This window comes from Rissa tridactyla, chromosome 1, assembly GCF_028500815.1.
Source record: "Rissa tridactyla isolate bRisTri1 chromosome 1, bRisTri1.patW.cur.20221130, whole genome shotgun sequence".
In the NCBI taxonomy this organism is placed as follows: Eukaryota; Metazoa; Chordata; class Aves; order Charadriiformes; family Laridae; genus Rissa; species Rissa tridactyla.
This window is the reverse complement of record NC_071466.1, coordinates 167736631-167756306: the sequence shown is the minus strand read 5'-3', so window position 1 is coordinate 167756306 and position 19676 is coordinate 167736631. Positions and strand designations below refer to the sequence as shown.

The following is a 19676-nucleotide window of genomic DNA, read 5'->3' as shown; positions in this document are numbered from 1 at the left end:
ACTAGACCAGGTTGCTCAAAGCCCCATCCAGCCTGGTCTACAACTAAGCGGATCAAATGGTTAGCTGGCACTGAAGATGATGGTCCTGCCCTGGCTGTATATTCTTGCCTTTGTTGCAGTGCATATGCTGATCTTATTCTGCAGTGGTATGGATATTCAGACTGTCCAAGACAAACATGAGAGATTTCATTTTTTTAACTATGCGTAAGGTACATAATTCTGAACTTCAAAGTTGAAAGAGGCAAGAGGAAGCTTCTTCCTCAGCCTTAGGAAACTTTGAGTAACTTTGTGCTGTTCAAGGGTCTTGTCTAAACTGTACAGGAAGTTTAATTAGTTCTATATAATTCTGGTCTCAGTAGCTTTCATGCAAGTTAGCAGATGGAGGTAAATTGTGGGGTAGTCTGGGTAGTAGCATCAAGTCCATGAGTATGTGGGTAAAACTAAGAAAAAAAAAAAAAAGTATTTGAGGTTTTGGTTGCCATTGCATGATTTTGAGAACAACATGAATAATCTGTCTTGGAATAATTCGTTACTATGATGATATTTATACGTTTATTTCTCATGCAGCTTTGGGATTTAAACAAAAAGTATTGTAGAAATACGATGATTGGTCATGAAAACTCCGTCAATCACTGTAGATTTTCACCAAATGATGAATATGTTGCTAGCTGCTCAACAGATGGAACAGTAAAGGTACACAGTGTATTTTTAAAATGACTGCTTGTTTTGGTGATGGATTTTTTTTTTTTTTTTTTTTATAAAATGCAAAATATGTATGAGAAAACTTTTTGTCTGTATGGTCGGCTTTAATGAATTAAATCCTGAAATGGTTGATTATTCATCCCATTTTTAATACAGGATTTTGAAATGGCTTGTCCAGTAGCAGGGAAAAAAAGTTGAGTGCCTGTAGTCATAAATAAATCCTAGCTAGCCTCATTTTGAATCCTTTACTTTTCACCATCTTTCTTTTTCTTTTTTCTTCCCCCCCCCCCCCCCCAATGTACTTTAAGAAAACTTAGGAGGGTGGTGTGAAACTTTCTTTTTTTTTTAAACAAGTAGTAAATTTTTAGATTAATTGAAAGTTTTATCATCTCTGAAAATGAGTATCAGTAGACATAAAAGTTAAAAGCAATTTCTATGTGCCATTTTTCATGTATGCACTAGAAGAGAATTGAGAGGTTTATGTTTTGTTTTACCACAGAATGCCAGCATTCTTTTTATTGCCTTTGGTTGCAACAGAACTGTGCTATTTCAGAATTGCAGTTCTTAAAACACTGTAGAGTTGCTAAATTAGGAAAGAAGGGTTGTGGTAGCTGTTGCCATTCAGAAGGAAAATTGTGGTGCAGAGAACAGAAGTATTCAGTAGATTTTTGGCAGGTGCCTCAATGACATTAGGGTGCAGAGTTAGATATATACCAGATTTCCCATGGTGAATGGACTTTTTAATAGAGTTGCAGAGCAGATATTATTTTTATTTTTGTTCTTCTGTTAACAGACAGTGTTGTAGCTGGAATGACAGCTGAAGGGGGGAAAGCCCAGGGAGTGGGTTCTGCTACAGTGTAGTCCTCTTTTTTTGTTTTTGGGGTCTTTTCTTTGGGCTTTTTGTGGGGTTTGTGTGTGTGTGTGTTTGGGGTTTTTATGTTGGTTTTTTTTTGCCCCCTTTTTTTTTTGGTCTAGGTTGTCTGGGCTTGTGAATATTCTAATGCTATTTCTTGACTGGGGAAAGTTAGCAAAGACTTTTTTTGTATTCTACCCCCTGCCTCCCCCTTCTTTCCTAGAAGTGACTGGGAGTTCTCTCTACCCTCTTGTATTCTTTATCCACATCAGTAAAAAGAGCTTTTGTTTATTTCCTTTACTTTTTATTGCAGCTTTGGGAAGCGCGCTCAGCAAATGAGCTGAAAAGTATTGAGATAAAAGATTTCTTCAAAAATGCAGATGAGCAACCAGATGATGTGGAGGTCTTAGTAAAATGTTGCTCTTGGTCCAGAAATGGTGACATGATTTTGGTGGTAGCCAAAAATAAGCTTTTGGTAAGTACCTCTAATAATTTTCTTGAGGTAGTACAGAATCATAGAATGGTTTGGGTTGGAAAGGACCTGAAAGATCATCTAGTTAGAAATTCTGATTAAAGATAAAATTCCAGGCCATTAAGATGTTTCAGATATAAGGTGCATGGTTTGAAGTGTGTGTAAAGTAAAAATATGTGGGCAAGAAACTTGTTGACTGAGAGAGATACCTTCTAAATTCAAGAATGTACGCTGTTGAACATATAAGCTATTTGTCTATAGTGAAGTCGTGCTATTGGATGCTAACTATTGTAATTCTGTGTTCACAGCTTTTTGATGTTAAATCATGTGGTTTGTTAACACAAGTCATTGTAAGTCATCACAGTACAATCCAATACTGTGACTTCTGTCCTGGTGATGAATTAGTAGCAGTTGCTTTGTCTCACTGTTCTGTTGAGGTAAGTGATTGTGTTTGCTACAATATACCAGGAAGGAATATTTGTAGCGTAAAATGTTCCATTTGTCTTAATAGTTTCTTGTATGCAGAGATAAAGCAATTGTAGCTATTTTAGCAGGCTTTCAGTGTGCTTCATTCTTTTCAATCTTCATTCACTTCTGAAATGTAAAATATTAATTGGGAAATAAAATTTTAATTATACGTTCATTTTGGGCAAAAAAAGTCACATTTATATAAAAAGACTAGGCTACGAAATGTCTTTGAAGTTACTGTTGTCACTTGCAGGAGTATAGGCCTTCCCATTGCTTAACTCAAACAAAATCCCCTCTCCTTCTATGTGCTGCTCCGGAATGTGGCAACTCACTAAAAAGGAATAAACCACCTAGGAGGAGTTTGGAACTAACACAGCTAGAGTAAGCCTGTACAAGTATCAGTTTTAGGGTTGGGGTTTTTTTTTTGTTATTTGGGTTTAGTTTTGTTTTTGCAATCTACGTGGTCAGTTGAACTTGTATTTTTCTTTTTTCTTTTTTTTTTTTTTTCCCCCTGCTCATCTTTTAAAATTATAGCAGTCAAAGAGGCTGCTGATTCAATTTCCCGGACCATCAAAATCTGATAAGCAGGCACAATTCTTGTTACATCTGATTTCAGAATGAGAAGTAAGAAAATACTAGAAGAAATAGTAATTAAGTGTATATATATTACTTGTTTTGCACTGTTTTCTCTGTAAATGCAATCTAAGTCCATTTGAGTTCTTCTTTCATATTTTTGTTGTAGTTATGGAATATAAAATCTTTATCAAAAGTAGCATATTGCAGAGGACACATGAGCTGGATTCACTGTGTGACATTTTCGCCAGATGGATCTTTATTTCTGACATCATCTGATGACCAGACAATACGTGTAAGATGACATCTTTCTTTTTTGAAAAACATGAATTTCATAGACTCATGGAATAGGTTGGGTTAGAAGGGACCTTTAAAGATCACCCAGTCCAACTCCCCTTGCAATGAGCAGGGACATCTTCAACTAGATCAGGTTGCACAGAGCCCCGACCAACCTGACCTTGAGTGTTTCCAGGGATGGGGCATCTACCACCTCTCTGGGCAACCTGCTCCAGTGTTTCACCACCCTCATTGTAAAAAATGTCTTGCCTATATCTGGTCTGAATCTACCCTCTTTTAGTTTAAAACCGTTACCCCGTGTCCTATCGCAACAGGCCCCACTAAAACGTCTGTCCCCATCTTTCTTATGAGCCCCATTTAAATACTGAAAGACAACAATAATGTTTCCCTGGAGCCTTCTCTTCTTAGATTTTTATATATATTATTAAAGTATTAATTTAAGGAATATTTATTATAAAATTGCATAATATATATTATGCTTATATTATATATGATATATATTTAGTATCTCTGTGTGTTTATAGCCAATATAAATTTAAATATTTGTTATAAAATTATAAAATTATTTAGATCTATAGTAAAATTACCTGTCTTTTTTACTTCATTTACTGTATTATCTAAATTTACTGTGTATTGCTATGATTTTTTTCAAGTCCAGTGGTGTTCAAGAGTAATTGTAACCTTCTATTTTGTCTTAGATATTATCTGAATCAGGAATTGTGAAGTTTTTTGAGGATCCTAGCAGATACTTTCATTGTTATATATATTTGCATGTTAATATTTAGGATAGATTTCTATAATTGTAATGCCTCATTAGTAACCTTTCCTTTTCTCCCAAGTTAACACTTACGTTCTTGGAATTTTGAAAGCAGATGAAGTATAGAAATCTGTACTTGGTATTTTTTGTAATTGGATTTTAACGTTCTTCTTTGCATGAGAAAATTGTGGACTTTATAGCTATGACTCTAAACACAGTGGAGTCTAGTGGTCAGCCTGGAAAAAATTAGTTCTGTTTCATCTGTTGGAATCACTATAGTAATTTCACAGCCTTCCCTAGTAAATAAAAATAGCAGAAGCATAATTTTCACTGATTTTAAAAAAATCAGTATTACTTGCAAGTTTATAAGACTTTGGTTTACAGGTAGTCTTACTCAGGAAGTATCATGTCTTGTTCTTTAATAAAACTAACTAAATTCTGTGTTCTTCAACAGATTTGGGAAACAAAGAAGGTGTGCAAGTCTTCTGATGCTGTGCTAAAAAGTGAACTAGACGTTGTATTTCACAATGGTGAAGTGATGATTTTAGCAATTTACAATCAGAAGCATTTGCAAGTAAGTTGTATTTCTCAATATGTTAATACATTTGAATGTTATCTGCAAATCTCAGTAGGAAACAGAGGAAGCACTGAAAGAACTGCTTGTTCATGACTTTCGACAGTTGAATCTATAGCAGGTGACTCTTAATGTATGATAACATTTTTGTGTCTAGAAACTCTGCCTAGTTTAGTAAGCCAAAAATGAGGATTGAGGGGAAGTTTCCGCACTGATGTCAGAACTGAAGCTGGATGCAGGAGAAGAAAACTGTTGTCTCTTCATGACCGGCAGGGCTGTGCGCCCTCCAAGGGGCTTAGCTGTGCACAGCAATGTGTAATGTGTGCAGCACGTATAGACCAGGTGTTACACAGCATATGTACATAATGCATCACAACTACTGTGTAATAGCTGAAGGAATTGTCTCAGATTGGGAGAGTGAAACGTGTGAGATCAGGTCTGACTATAGCCTGAGGAGAGCATGGGATTTTTTATGTCCCAAAGAAAATATTAATAGTGGATACAGTCTTACTACTGTGAGTCCCTCCACCAAGTAGAAAGTACACCGACATCGAAAATATATTTTTCCATTCTATGATAGCAAATGCACGCACATCTTCTTTTTTTTAATTTTTTAATCATGATTCTCTAATACATAAAATAAAGTCAGTTGATAGGATTTTCTTTGAAGTGAAGGCAATACAGTTCATTCAGATTATGCTTCTACTTGACTGTAACTATTTAAAAGTGGAAACACTTTCATATGTGTTGCAGAATGCTGCTTATGCAAACCAATTACATTTTAACCCACAAAATGGGCTGTCCTGGTTTAACGCCAGCCTGCAACTAAGTACCACACAGCCACTCGCTCACTCACCCCTGGTGGGATGGGGGGCAGAATTGGAAGAGTTAAAGTGAGAAAACTCATGGGATAAAGACAGTTTAATAGGTTGAGCAAAAGCCATGCATGCAAGCAAAGCAAAACAAGGAATTCATTCACTGCTTCCCATGGGCAGACAGGTATTCAGCCACCTCCAGGAAAGCAGGGCTCCATCACGCATAACAGTTACTTGGGAAGACAAATGCCATCGCTCCAGACGTCCCCCCCTTCCTTCTTCTTCCTCCAGCTTTATATGCTGAGCATGACATCATATGGTATGCAACATTCCTTTGGCCAGTTCGGGTCAGCTGTCCCAGCTGCATCCCCTCTCAACTTCTTGAATACTCCCAGCCTACTCGGGGGCAGAGAGGTGTCTTCTCATGAGAGAAGACTGCACTGTAGAAAGAGAATAGATTTTTCACCCTTGCACAGACGAGAAATTTACTGAAAAGACAGTGAAGCATTTGTGCTGTAATTTAACAGTATATCTCTGCTATCACATACCTAAAAGTAGTTTTTCTTACAACTGCAATGTTTTACCCTTTGTAATTTGTAATCTCTCAAAATTGGGGTCCTAGTCGTCTTTTGATGTGCAGTATTTCATTTATAAACACGTCACACTGATAGCTTTCTAAATTTAAACTTTGTTTGTAAATCATTGTGTTCTAAATATTTTTTTTTTCCTGGGGGAATTGATTTGAGGGCGATATTGAGTTGAGATTTGGTGTATTGTGTGTGCTAATAAGTTTAAAGCCATGCTTACAGGATGCACTTAAAGTATTTTATGCTCCATTTGGCATGAGCCGTAGAATCTGTCTGGCAAGGTAAATTTGAGCATGGAGCTCTCTATATGGCTTTTAAAATTTGGGAATAGCATTTTGAGTTACAGTTTTTTGTAGCCAGATAAACTTTAAAAAGCCTTCTAATACTGAGATATGTTTCCTTCTGCAAACTTGTCCTGTTCAGAGAGCGTTCTGTGAAGACAGTTAAATTAACCTTCAAAGCAATTGGTTTATAAAAGTAACTGATCTTTATAATTCAAAGTTTGAAACTAGTACACTATTTTCTTTAGCATTCTTAACCCTGTATTGTAATTTATTTAAGCTTGAATTTAAAAATATTGTGATAACTTAATTTCCTATCTTTCAGCTTATCAATGGAAATACAGACAGTGTTATTATGCAGACAGCAGCTCAAGAATCCCCCATTTCCTGCTGTTGCTTAAGTGAAGATCTTAAATTTGCAGCTTTTGGACAGGAGAATGGAACAATAAAGGTATTAAATCCTAGATTTGGTTTTAAAATGGTAGGAAAACACCCTTCTTGGCGCTTTTTCTTTTTGAAGAAATGTCATTCAAATGACTTTGCACAATAATATTCTTTAAAGTTTTTACATTTGTGAGTGATACCTAAATGACAGTAATGTAAAGGTAGTGATAATAATCACAAGAGTCCCAGAATGGTAGGGGTTGGAAGGGACCTCTAGAGATCATCTAGTCCACCCCCCCACCAAAGCAGGTTCACCTAGAGCAGGTTGCACAAGAACGCATCCAGGTGGCTTTTGGATATCTCCAGAGAAGGAGACTCCACAACCTCTCTGGGCAGCCTGTTCCAGTGCTCTGCCACCCTCAAAGCTAAGAAGTTTTTCCTCATGTTCAAACGGAATTTCCTGTGTTCCAGTTTGTGCCCATTGTCCCTTACCTGTCACTGGGCACCATTGAAAAGAGTCTGGCCCATCCTCTTGACATCTGCCCCTTAGATATTTATAAGCATTGATAAGATGCCCTCTCAGTCTTCTGAGATAATGTAGCTCTGAATTTCATTTTACCAAGGATTAAGCTAATATGAATTTTTGTTTGTTCCAATCCATTGACTGAGAATCATGTGTTTACAATCTTGTGTTATTTAAAAAAGAATTTGCACGTTCTTTTCTTCCTTTTCCTCAAGTATGTAATATAAATGTAATTATTGTATTCTTCATTGTAAAGGTATTACAGGTGTTGGATGGGAAGGTTCTGAAATCCCGGGAGACCTACAGGACATCCGTGCAGCATTGTCGATTTACCTCTGATTGTCAGACACTCATTTCAAGTGCTCATGATCCAGTTATACAGGTTTGGAAAATATTTAAAAAGATTACATTGTAACTTATTTACAACTTATTTAAAAAGATCTTTTATACTGTAGATAATGTTAGCTCAATAAATGACTACTGTATTCTGTATTGCTCCATCTTAGGGCAAGGGACTGTAGAAACTGTAGCCTCTTATTTATACCTTATGTGATAATGAATATTGCACAATTTCTATTATTAATGCTGTGGATGATAGAAAGGCACCAACTCCTTTGAGATGGGTGAAAGGAATATTAATTTTTGAACAAGATAAGCAATTAGAACTGTTGAGTTAAGTGAAGGGTTTTGGATGTGGCCCAGAACTGGCTATTTATGGTAGGTCTGTCAGTGGCCTTGCTTACACTGTCTGAAGGAATGAGGTAAAAAGACCTGTGTCTGAGGAGGCCGGTGTGTCCACCTAGTCCAGTACAGCGCTGAGTACAGATACGAGGTATAAGTAGAATGGCTACACTCATGCAGTCTCAAATTAATAAGGTCTGCCTCTCAGCAAGGTAGGTTGGCTCCACAGAAGCATTCTGGTTTGTCTATAGTAGCATTTTAGCTCACCTCAGGGATGCGCTTTTGAAGTGAACGTCCTGGTCGTTGATGCACGCTGTGCTTTAGTTTGTACTGCAGAGCAATTGCTCTGACATGCTGACAGGATTCCTAAACTAGAGCACATGCTCCAGCTACTAATAAGCATTCACTCCACACAACCAAACTTGAGCTGGTTTGAAGTAAAACCTCCAAAACGCGATGGGGTGCTGGTCCTCAGCACTGGTTTGCTCACCACATCTATTCCAACTTCAGTGTTCTACCTGCTTGCAGATATACATCTAACCTGTGCTGCATGCCACTTTGGTGTTTGTTTCGCTCTAACTCTGCATTGAACTTGTAGATCTGAAGCTAATTTGAGTGCCATCACTGGGGTCAATTAAACAGTACAGACAGCTCACCAGTTTATCAGCTTTTGGATCCTTCTTTCGGGTCTAACGTGCGTAGTTTTTCTTCTGTGTCCTCAGCTCCCTCTAGTGGATAGTGCCTCAGTTAAGCCTCCAGCATTGTTATCTGAATGAACGCCTCTGCTTTCTGTTCTTTCTTTGACGCTGAAAACCTGTTAATTCGAAAATTATTAAATCATTGTCATTTAAATTGATGCTTAATAACTTCTGTAAAATAAAAAAAAAATCACATTTTTTCAGTTTTCAGTGAATAGTTGAATTAAAAATAGATGTGTCATTTTGTTATAAAAATGCAAACCGAAATGGCATTTCATTAAAAATATACTTTAAAAATATAAAAGAAGGTTAATTTAAGTATGGAAAATATGAGTTCTGCCAGATGATGGAAGTCTATTTGTTGCAAAAAACAAAGGTTTAAATCCCAAAACTTCCGGGGTGCCTAGAAAATTATTGTTTTGCTTTTTCTTTTTAAATTACCAGTGAATTTTAATCATCAAATTCACTTTGAAGGTCAGGTTATGTGTGTATTGTAGGAAACTCTCTCACAGGTTGACTATTAAATACTATGGCATCCTCAGTCTTCAGCATGTCTCTATGGATATCTTCATTATCTAGCCTTTTAATTAGTTGCCACCTCCATAAGAATTTTCATTATTCCTGTGACTTAAAAATCCATCAGCTAGTTCATTCTTCTGAACTTATGTTTGCCATTAAATTTTTTTTTTTAAAGTTTTCCATCTTTATCATTAGGTATGGAATTGGCAGTTGAGTGAATGTGTATTTCTAAGAGGACACAAGGAAGCCATCAAGGATTTCAGACTTCTGGAAAATTCCAAACTTCTTTCTTGGTCATTTGATGGAACTGTTAAGGTAAATAAAAGGCTGTGTATTGACAAATTGCATAAAATACATTTTATCTCTTCTAAGATTTGATATTTTGTGTTGACAAATATTTTATTGAATTGATACTAAAGTGTGAGCTGATGTTTAAGACGCAATTTTGCATTTTCTATTTCTAGTAAGATTTACGCTTTTGTTGTATTTTAACTATATCAGTAAGTATAGTAAAATGTTGGCCATATTAGAACCATGTAGCTGAGTTTTATCTCCTGTATATTGTTCTGTAAGATGCAGGGTTTTTAACTTTTTTACGGTGTTACAAAAGTAACCAGTTTTTCCTGTATATTTGGTAGGTTTGGAATATCACTAGTGGAAACATAGAAAAAGATTTTGCTTGCCATGGAGGTGCTGTCCTTTCCTGTGCTGTTTCACCTGATGGTAGTAAATTTTCATCTACTTCTGCTGACAAAACTGCAAAGGTTGGTTACTTTTTTACAAAGATAAAAATGATGTCCTATTTGTCCTGAAATGTATGCTATATTTTTTTATTATGAGGTAACTAGTGATTATTTAAGTTATCCTGTTGTATTTCTAGTATTTAATTTCCTGTATTGGTGAACATGTTTCTAAAGCTGTTATTCATAAATGATCTTGGATATAAAGCTCTTCAGGCTCTCCTGGTGACTTCTGTACAAATAAAATGCATGTTTAATGCACAAGTTTGTGCAGAACACTTTGTTTAGTTCTCTGTATTGATTATTAATCGCCTAACATTCTTAATTTGGAAATCTAAGTTAAGAAGAATTTCTGGAACTTCCACTGAAAGTGCTGTCCATAGTTTCTGGTATTCCTGTTCAGAAGCAAGGTGCAAAAAGAAGTGAGCAGTTTAATATTCTGGGGCTGGCCCATTAGATTTTTAAAGTGTCCCGGTAGATTTTTAAAATAAAGCTTTAAATGGATTGTTGAATCCTTTTTCTATGAAGAGCTTTAATTTTAATTGTAAATGAATCACTTTCATTAAAGAGTATATTGCAAGGACAAAAATATACTCACAGTTGGTTCGGTAATTTGTAGCAAATGCATTCTTGTCTGATTCAGATAATAAAAAGTAAAACAGTCTGTAGTATAATACGTACATAAATTTGCACACATACATGCATATATACAAAAAGTCTTACGTACTTTTGAATACTAATGCCTTTTTAGGAAGAAGTCATAATTGTTTTTGAACACTTCTGTAATGTTTTCCATTTAGATATGGAGCTTTGAAAGTTCATCTGTTCTTCATGAGCTGAAAGGTCATGAAGCCTGTGTGCGGTGCTGTACTTTCTCTCCTAATAACGTCCTATTGGCCACTGGAGATGACAAAGGAGAAATAAGGGTACTGCTTTAACCTTGCTCTTTATTTTATAATTCACTTGATAGTCAGTTCACAGACATGAGTTCTCATAGTTTGTGTTCTGCATGTCTAATTTGTTAGCATTGTGCTGAACATCGTGGAGTTTGCCACATGAGGCAGTAGTTTGTAACCATATCGATAGATTTATGTTCCATGAATGCTGAGGAACTGATTCACACAATTTACTAATAATTCTGCTGCGAATTGCACGTGTGATTAAATCCTCCATATATGATACAGTTCTAAGAGGAGAATTCATTTTTTGGATTATTCTGTCACTTTAAATAGAATGCTTATTTACAAGGTGGTTTTTTTCCTAATATAGAAAAATACATTTCAGCTTTCCTTACCGGAGACCTTTTTTTTGCCATCAAATTTACTTACATACATAATCTTCTCTCTCTTTTAGATTTGGGACGTTTTAACAGGTGCATTAGTTCACTTCTGCTCCCCAGTTACTGTAGATGAAGGAGAACCAACACATGGTGGTTGGGTAACAGACCTCTCATTTTCTCCTGACAGTAAAATGCTTGTGTCATCTGGAGGCTATCTTAAGGTAAGGCTTAAGATAATAAAATATCCTAACATACCTAATTAAATCGCAATACTCTGATAATTCTAAAGGAAAATGCAGACTAATTCAAAGAAACAAACCTGAAATGTTTTTCTTAACACAAAGCTCCTCCATTTTCATGGCTGTCTAGCACTTGTCACTTCTTTTCTTCTGAAATCTGAAAGTCCCCTGAAAAGGTCTCTTCAAAATTCAAGTCTGAAGTCTGAATTCTTTTTTCAAACTCCATATATTCCATTTTCATTAGCTTCAGATTTTTATTAGCAACGTCCTTCATTAACATCTTTAATATTAAAGATCCCAGTAATTTTTGTTTGCTTTAATATCCACTCAATTCCAGCAGCAATTGTGTTCTTTGTATTAGGCAGAAAAATACTCTGTCAGGCTTTTTTTTTTTTTTAAGATACTGAGTTTTAAATTTTTTTCATAAATAGAAATGCAGAAGGAATTGCAAATGATAATTTTCTGCCTTTAAAGACATTCTATAAGTAATCTTAGGAAGAAGGCATGTTGAAACTGAGGAAATCAGTCTTTTCATCAGCCTTTCATTGGTTCAGACTGGGCATATGTTTTTTTGGGAAGGAGCGGAGGTGGTCTTTCAGTCTGTGAGTTGGTTCTTCTTAATTGTAAGTTTCTCACGAGTTTGTTTTTTCCCTCATGCAATAGCTAATACCTGTTAGTAGAAACTGTGTGTGTGTGTGAAATGACAGGTTGTGGAGTTCTTATCGTGCAGAGTGCCGGAGGTTCATGGAACAGATCCTCCTCAGTGCCATTACACGGCACGTGCAGGAGAACAGGGTGGTCAGGCCCAGTCAGCATGGGTTCGTGAAGGGCAGGTCATGCCTATCAAACCTAATATCCTTCTATGATAAGGTGACCCACTTAGTGGATGAGGGAAAAGCTGTGGATGTTAGCTACTTGGATTTTTGCAAAGCTTTTGACGCCGTTTCCCACAGCATTCTCCTGGAGAAACTGGCTGCTCATGGCCTGGACAGGTGTACTCTTCGCTGGGTAAAAAACTGGCTGGATGGCCGTGCCCAGAGAGTGGTGGTAAATGGAGTTAAATCCAGTTGGTGTCCGGTCACAAGTGGTGTCCCCCAGGGCTCGGTGCTGGGGCCGGTTCTCTTTAATATCTTTATCAATGATCTGGATGAAGGGATCGAATGCACCCTCAGTAAGTTCGCAGGTGACACGAAACTGGGCGGGCGTGTTGATCTGCTTGAGGGTACGTTGGCTCTGCAGAGGGATCTAGACAGGCTGGACCGATGGGCTGAGACCAATGGTATGAGATTCAACAAGGCCAAGTGCTGGGTCCTGCACTTGGGTCACAACAACCCCATGCAGCGCTACAGGGTTGGGGCAGAGTGGCTCGAAAGCAGCCCAGCAGAAAAGGACCTGGGGGTGTTGGTGGACAGCCGGCTGAATATGAGCCAGCAGTGTGCCCAGGTGGGCAAGAAGGCCAACAGCATCCTAGCCTGTATCAGGAACAGTGTGGTGAGCCGGACTAGGGAAGTGATCATCCCCCTGTACTCGGCACTGGTGAGGCCCCACCTCGAGTACTGCGTTCAGTTTTGGGCCCCTTGCTACAAGAGGGACATTGAGGTGTTGGAGCGTGTCCAGAGAAGGGCTACAAAGCTGGTGAGGGGTCTGGAGGACAAACCTTATGAAGAACGACTGAGGGAGCTGGGGTTGTTTAGCTTGGAGAAGAGGAGGCTGAGGGGAGACCTTATTACCCTCTACAACTACCTGAAAGGAGGTTGTAGAGAGATGATGGGGGCTGACCTCTTCTCCCTGGTGACAAGTGATAGGATGAGAGGGAATGGGTTTAAGTTACGTCAGGGGAGGTTTAGATTGGATATTAGGAAACATTTTTTCACTGAAAGGGTTATTAAACATTGGAATAGGCTGCCCAGGGAGGTGGTGGATTCACCATCCCTGGAGGTGTTTAAAAAAAGGGTAGATGGGGCACTTAGGGACATGGTTTAGAAGTGGCTTTTGTCAGGTTAGGTTAAAGGTTGGACTTGATCTTAAAGGTCGCTTCCAACCTCAGCAATTCTATGATTCTATGATTCTTGGTTAGTTGATAGTTGGTCAATGTTTAGCTGTTGGACATGCTACCAGGCGAATTCTTTGAAGTCAGTTGGCAACTATTTAACAAAGACCATTGAATTTTCTAATTTAGCATTGAAAACATTTTCTGATGTTCATTTCATATTAAGGAACAAGACATGCATCCTGTTTCTGGCTTTTTGTCTTGTGGTTACACGGTATAGTGTCATGATGCTTCTTAGAGTCATAGAATGGTTTAGGATGTTAGGGACTTCTGGAACTCATCTAGTCCAGCCTTGTTGCTAGAAGGTCGCTTGCAGAGTTGGGTAAAGTTGCTTAAGGCCTTGCCCCATCAACTTCTGTCCCCAACTCCAACAGAGATGCCTCTGGGCCCTGAGAGGAGAGTCTGACTTTGTCATCTGCAACGCTATTTTTGGTAGCTGAAGACAGCAGTTAGCTGCCTTCTCATCAGGCTAAACAAATTCAGTGCTCTGCCTCTCTTCTATGACATCTGTTCTAGGTGTCCAGCCACCTCAAAGAACATGTGCTGGACTTGCTTCAGTTTGTCCATGTCCTTCTTATACTAGGGTGGGGCTCACCACACAGTGACTGAACTGCTGACTTACTTTTTGGATCTGCCAGTCCACCCAGTATGTCACCTGCTTTGTATTCCACCCATACAGTCTTTATCTCTCCAGTTTGACCTTAGGGACACTATGGGAGACCATGTTGAAGGCTTGGCTAAAGTCAAGGTTAATTGCATCCACTGGTCGTGTCATGCTTTTTGCAGAGCCGCTATTATTGTCACTAGAAGTCAATTGGGTGGCTCAGCATGATTTACCTTTGGTAAATCTGTGCTAGTTTTTCATGATCATCATCTTGTTCTTCACATGACTTGAAATGGCTTCCAGAAAACTTGTTCCATAATAATCCCAGGCACTGGAGTGAAGATTACTGGCCTGTACTTCCCAGCATCTTCTTTGCCCTTTGTGAGAATGGGTTTGGCATTTGGCTTTTTCCAGTCATTGGGACCAGATTCAATCACCATGTCCTCTTAAAGTATTGTATTGCTACTTTTCTTTCAAGATCTACAGATGGATGTGCATGACATGCATGAAAGCACACGCACAACCTTTTTGTAGTGAAAGTCTAAAACATTTCAGAAGTTTGGACCTCTAAAAACTGGACTGAGTTGGATTGTAGAGTTACATGGAAGATACCTTCAAACAAATGAGTCATCTTATTCATAGATGAGGTGCATCCAGCTATGTACTGTTGAACTCGCTGTGTGAGTGGTACCTGCAGGCCCAGCACCTGATCATTTATCCACCAACAAAGATTCAAGAGCTAATTAAGAGCCATTTTGTTGTTTTGTTTATTTTTTTTCCCCTGGATCTCCATCAAATAACAGACACTTTAGGAAAGGTGGTTTTAATCAGAATGTTATAGCTGTGTAGTGCCAAATCTGTATTATGCACACAACTATAATGTTACATATTTCATGAGATGAGTAAGGTAAAAAGTAGTAATACCACCTGCTTTTATGGATGATCAAAGCTGAAGGTAATCTGTTTCGATATTTTGCTACTGCACTCAAAATTTGGAAGAATAGAGGGTAGACTTCTTATTGGAACAATCAAGTAACATCTTTGTGCTGGATTGCATTTGGTTCAATTTTGCATTGGTCTACGGTTTTTCTGAGAAATGTGAAATTTCAGTCTATGTTCATGGAGTAAACTGATGGTCGAAGGTTTCTCTCTATCTTTGTTATTAGTGTGTACTGTATATTCTAAAAAAAATATGAAAAATTCTAATCTCTCTGAAAAAAAAACTGCAAATCGTTTCAAATGTGTACATGATTGATCCTCTTGTAAGTCCAAGTAAGTTTTTAAACCCAGCTACAGTTTCAATTATATTGTCTGGCAATGCATTTTATGTATTCATTTGGTTATAAAAAAAAAATCTTTTAAATTTTTGACGCGTTACAATTTACATCTGTTGATCGTATTTTGTGATGGGGTAAGTGGCAGTACCTGAACTTATTATTTTGTATGCTTTCCTGAAATTGAACAGCTTCAGTCTTCTGGAATTTTATTTTCATATGAAAGTCTTACACCTCTGGTAACTGCTCCTAAACATTTTCTACTTAAGAGTGTTTGTATTTTGATTTTTAATTCCACCTCTTTGGGGAAGGCGGTCAACTGGGCTTGCCATGCTAAGCCTCTTTATAGAATTTATTCTCAGCTTCCTTCAACTAACTGAAAGTGTATTGTTATTTTTTTATAGTGGTGGAATGTAACTACTGGAGAATCCTTACAAACCTTCTACACAAACGGAACAAACCTCAAGTCAATACATGTATCCCCTAATTTCAAAGTGTATGTGACTGTTGATAATCTTGGCATTCTTTATGTATTGCAGAAGCTGTGATTAATGTGCCGAACACTGCAAAGATAATTCGTTTTTTTTAAACTGGAAACAAAATTATGTTAAATGTTTGTCTGCCACTCATTAAGCTGTGAATTATATTTTGTTGTTGTTTTCACGATGTTTTCATGTATATTTATGTACACTTATGCACGTTTTTTCAAATGAACTTGGATTTAATCTTGTTTTTAATAAGCACTATTATAATCCTTAAGTCTTGATTTGCATCTTAAGTATGTTGCTTCCAGTTTTGTAAGGGAATTATATTAAGATTTATTCAAATTAGTTGAAATTAATATTAATAGCAGTGAAGAAATGATAGGAGTATAATACTTTGAAATTGTATTTTGTGCTAAGGCTGATGGCTAAATGCTCTCTAGCCATGAACACAACTGTGTAAGATGCAAAAAAATATGGTTTTTTCACTGTGATACAAGGATTTTCATTTAGTACGGAATGGAAAGAATCAGGGACATCCTTCATTTGAAAAATGAAACTAGCTGTCTTGGCGCCTGATGTTCAAAACAAATCAAGTAGCTGTTCCGTTTACAGCAGCGGTGCTTCCCACTTGTGGTGAGAACCTTCAGGCTTCCAACCTTGTGGAGATAAAGCGCGTTGTAACACATAGGAGCTGTTCCTGTTAAAGGGAACATCTTGAGTCTTGTTTTAGCAAGGCGAAATCTGAAAAGATATTGCAATTGAAGGGGAAGAATTGTGCCACTTCTCCAGTCAAAGAATGAATACAGCTAACCAGCTAAACTGAGAATGGAAATTATTTAAAGGGTACGTATCGAAAAAATATTAGAAGGTGTGAATTTTAGTTATTTTTCCTTTCGGAATTAGCATTCAGTTTATACTATGGAGACATTTTACTGTCAGCTTTGTTTACATGAGATTCTATGCACAGGGATCTCTTGCCTGGTAATATGTGATTTTCTTTTTTTCTTTTTTATTTTTCTAATTTTTACAGTCTATTTATAGATTCAGTATAGGGTAGACATGTTGACGTTTTGTACTAATTATACTTATTTTTTGTGAATAATTAGATAATAATTTTTCTTAGGTACCCAGTAAGCCTTGTTCTAGTAAATTGCCTCGCAACAGCACAAGCATATCATGGTTTTCATACTTTTGTAGTTGGCAGTAGAACACTCACTCTAAGTACTTGATTGTAAAAAGTACATTAGCAAGTGTCTCAACTGATACTGAATAATGAAATTCTCAGTTTTAGTATTTTTTGTGTGCGTTTCAGAAGATTTAATATACGTTCTGGTTTTGACAATCACCAGTTTTTCCTCTTTTTTTTTTAACTTGAAATTCCAGCATTTCTAAGGTGCTATTAAATACGGGTGAGTATAATAAAAGTACTGCTGGCAGAAATGTAAAGAGAAGAAATTCAATAGAAAAAACGTGATGTTTTGTATTCTAAGTATGTATAGCATTCAATAAAGATAATCCAGGCAATACTGGCCAAAGTTGTAAATGAATTTGAATTCTTGAGTGTTTTTTTTATTTTTTTACAGGCTAGGAGGGAGGGGGAGTGCTGCCTCTTTTATTGTGGTTTTATTTTCAATCTAAACATAATGCTGCTTTACAGAGTGCATCAAAAATACTTTGACAGGTAAGCAACAGTATTGAATGTGAGGGTGGAGGAAAAAGTGAACAAAGGGAAACGGAAGTCTTGGAACACATCCTGCAATGTTCAGGACAAAGATGCTTCTACTGTCTACTTTGTACAGAGCTTGTCAGTTCCCTCCCGGAATAGCTGAAGCTTCGAGGAGCAGGAAGCTCCTCCCACCCAATGTCCCTTGATGGCGTAGGCTCTGCTGTCCCCACCGCGCAGGACCGCGTTGCTCTGAAATTAGAGACCCAACTGGGTAAAAAGATACAGGATAAATGCTTCACCTCAGGAACCAGGGCAGAAAGCTGTCTTTTGTGACATTGCTAATGAAACTTTGGCGATGGGAAAAATTGATTGTGGTTTAATCAGGAAAGTGACCTGTCAGTGAGTGGAGGTCATAGACGATTTCCATTTTGAAGCGAGTAGGAAGGAAGTAGCACAGAAGCTTGAAGAAATGTGAGGTAAATAGCGCATTCTTGAATTATTCTGCAAGAATGACAACACAGCAGCATTATACTTGTTGCTGGAGCTGAGGAAGCTGTGCGTCATGGAAGGTTGGTGCTAACAGAGCCAGGATGGTTGTCCTCATGTGCCAACGTATGGAGCTGGCTGTGAGTCTTTGTAGCTGAGGTGGAAGAAGAGAAATAGTGATGAGGAAGTCTGAAGAGCCAAAGAAGAGGTATGAGTCGCAGGAAGAGGATGACAAAATTTAAATGAAAAATTGTTAAAATGGGGGCCAAACAAGACAGCAACTTCTTTAATTTAAAATATTTAAGAAGGTTAAGGCAGTTCACTGTAGTGAAAAATAAAGTCCTGCTGGGTCATCAGATTTAGCCATTCTCTTTGATGTTAGATGTATTTTAAAGGAAACAAAAGAAAGTTTGGCCAGAAGCAATTTTTATGTAGATTGAACATTAGTGCTTCCATTATCTCGTGTAATGCCAGATCAAATTGAATCAGTCGGCATTCAAATTTAACTAATGAGCATTGCGGATTTTATCTAGTTCTTTAACTGAAATTATAATATGCTTTTGTGTAAACAACTTTTAGGTACGCTTCCTATTAACGATGCCTGTCAGTTTCTGTAGAAGTTTTGAGTTTCTTCACTTTGGCAATTAGACTTCAAATCCTACAGCTTCTTAACAAATCTCTTTTTTCCCTTTATTAACAAGGAATTGTACCCACATGCGATACAGCTGCTCAAGATGCTTTATATGGCCTTGAATTGTACCATTCCTTTAACTACAGTGTTCCCCTTCCCCCTCTCTTATCTTACACGGTCGTTTGAAATGGAACTATGCCATTGCTGCGTGAGGTTTTTCCATGTAAAGATTTATAGATCTCTGGTAGCGCTGGAGTGTGTGGGTAGAGCTGGTAACCTGTTGCCAGTAGAGGAACTTCCTCTACCCCAAAATTATTCTGCCTCCCCTGAAAAATGATGCAGGTAAACTCCCTAGTACAGGATGCTGTGCTAATTGCTGGGGTTTTTTTTCCCACATTTTTTTATTTAGTGAAGTCTCTGTTATGGGACTCGGTTCCCCAGGTTGCATCTGGCTAGGACAGAGTGTGTGTCCTCGTCTTTGCTCTACCGAGGTGTTTTACAGCAGCTAATGCCTTTGCAGGTTTCAGGGGAAAGCCAGGCCGAGAAAGCAGTCTGACTCAGGTGCTGTCTTCTTGCCCTCCTGGAACAGAACGTTGCAGGGAGGCCACTCTGCCCCATCTTCAAGAAGCTGATAAATCCGGAAAACCCGTAGGCCACAGAGATTTCAAGTGTGTTCTTCCAATGGCTAGTAGAACACTGAACTGTTCTGTTGCCCTTTTTCCTTCACCGCACGTCCAGACACCGTGGCGATGCCAAGGAGTGCAAAAGTCAGCCTGGTGGCCGAGAGGTGCTTTCTGGTGTTTCCTTCTGGTAGAATCATAGAATGGTTTGGGTTGGAAGGGACCTTAAAGATCATCTAGTTCAACCCCCCTGCCATGGGCAGGGACACCTCCCACTAGACCAGGCTGCTTAAAGCCCCATCCAGCCTGGCCTTGAACACTTCCAGGGATGCGGCATCCACAACTTCCCTGGGAAAGCACACACTTTCAGGTGCATTTGTCCACGTGTTGCTTTCTTTCTTCTGTCTACTACAAAGAC

At 38.0% G+C, this 19676-nt stretch overlaps 1 protein-coding gene across 5 annotated transcripts in view; it reads left to right on the top strand.

Moving 5' to 3' along the window:
• Positions 1 to 17402, top strand: part of APAF1 (apoptotic peptidase activating factor 1) — a 37916-nt gene extending 20514 nt beyond the window's left edge. For all 5 annotated transcript variants that reach the window (XM_054188799.1, XM_054188800.1, XM_054188801.1 and 2 more), the window contains 12 exons: positions 568 to 693; positions 1869 to 2030; positions 2336 to 2464; positions 3238 to 3363; positions 4577 to 4696; positions 6705 to 6830; positions 7543 to 7668; positions 9380 to 9499; positions 9823 to 9948; positions 10725 to 10850; positions 11278 to 11424; positions 15775 to 17402. In XM_054188799.1, coding sequence (XP_054044774.1) covers positions 568 to 693; positions 1869 to 2030; positions 2336 to 2464; positions 3238 to 3363; positions 4577 to 4696; positions 6705 to 6830; positions 7543 to 7668; positions 9380 to 9499; positions 9823 to 9948; positions 10725 to 10850; positions 11278 to 11424; positions 15775 to 15918 — 1578 coding nt within the window. In that variant the 3' untranslated portion in view covers positions 15919 to 17402. The remainder of the gene's footprint in view (positions 1 to 567; positions 694 to 1868; positions 2031 to 2335; positions 2465 to 3237; positions 3364 to 4576; positions 4697 to 6704; positions 6831 to 7542; positions 7669 to 9379; positions 9500 to 9822; positions 9949 to 10724; positions 10851 to 11277; positions 11425 to 15774) is intronic.
• Positions 17403 to 19676: the final 2274 nt, after the last annotated feature.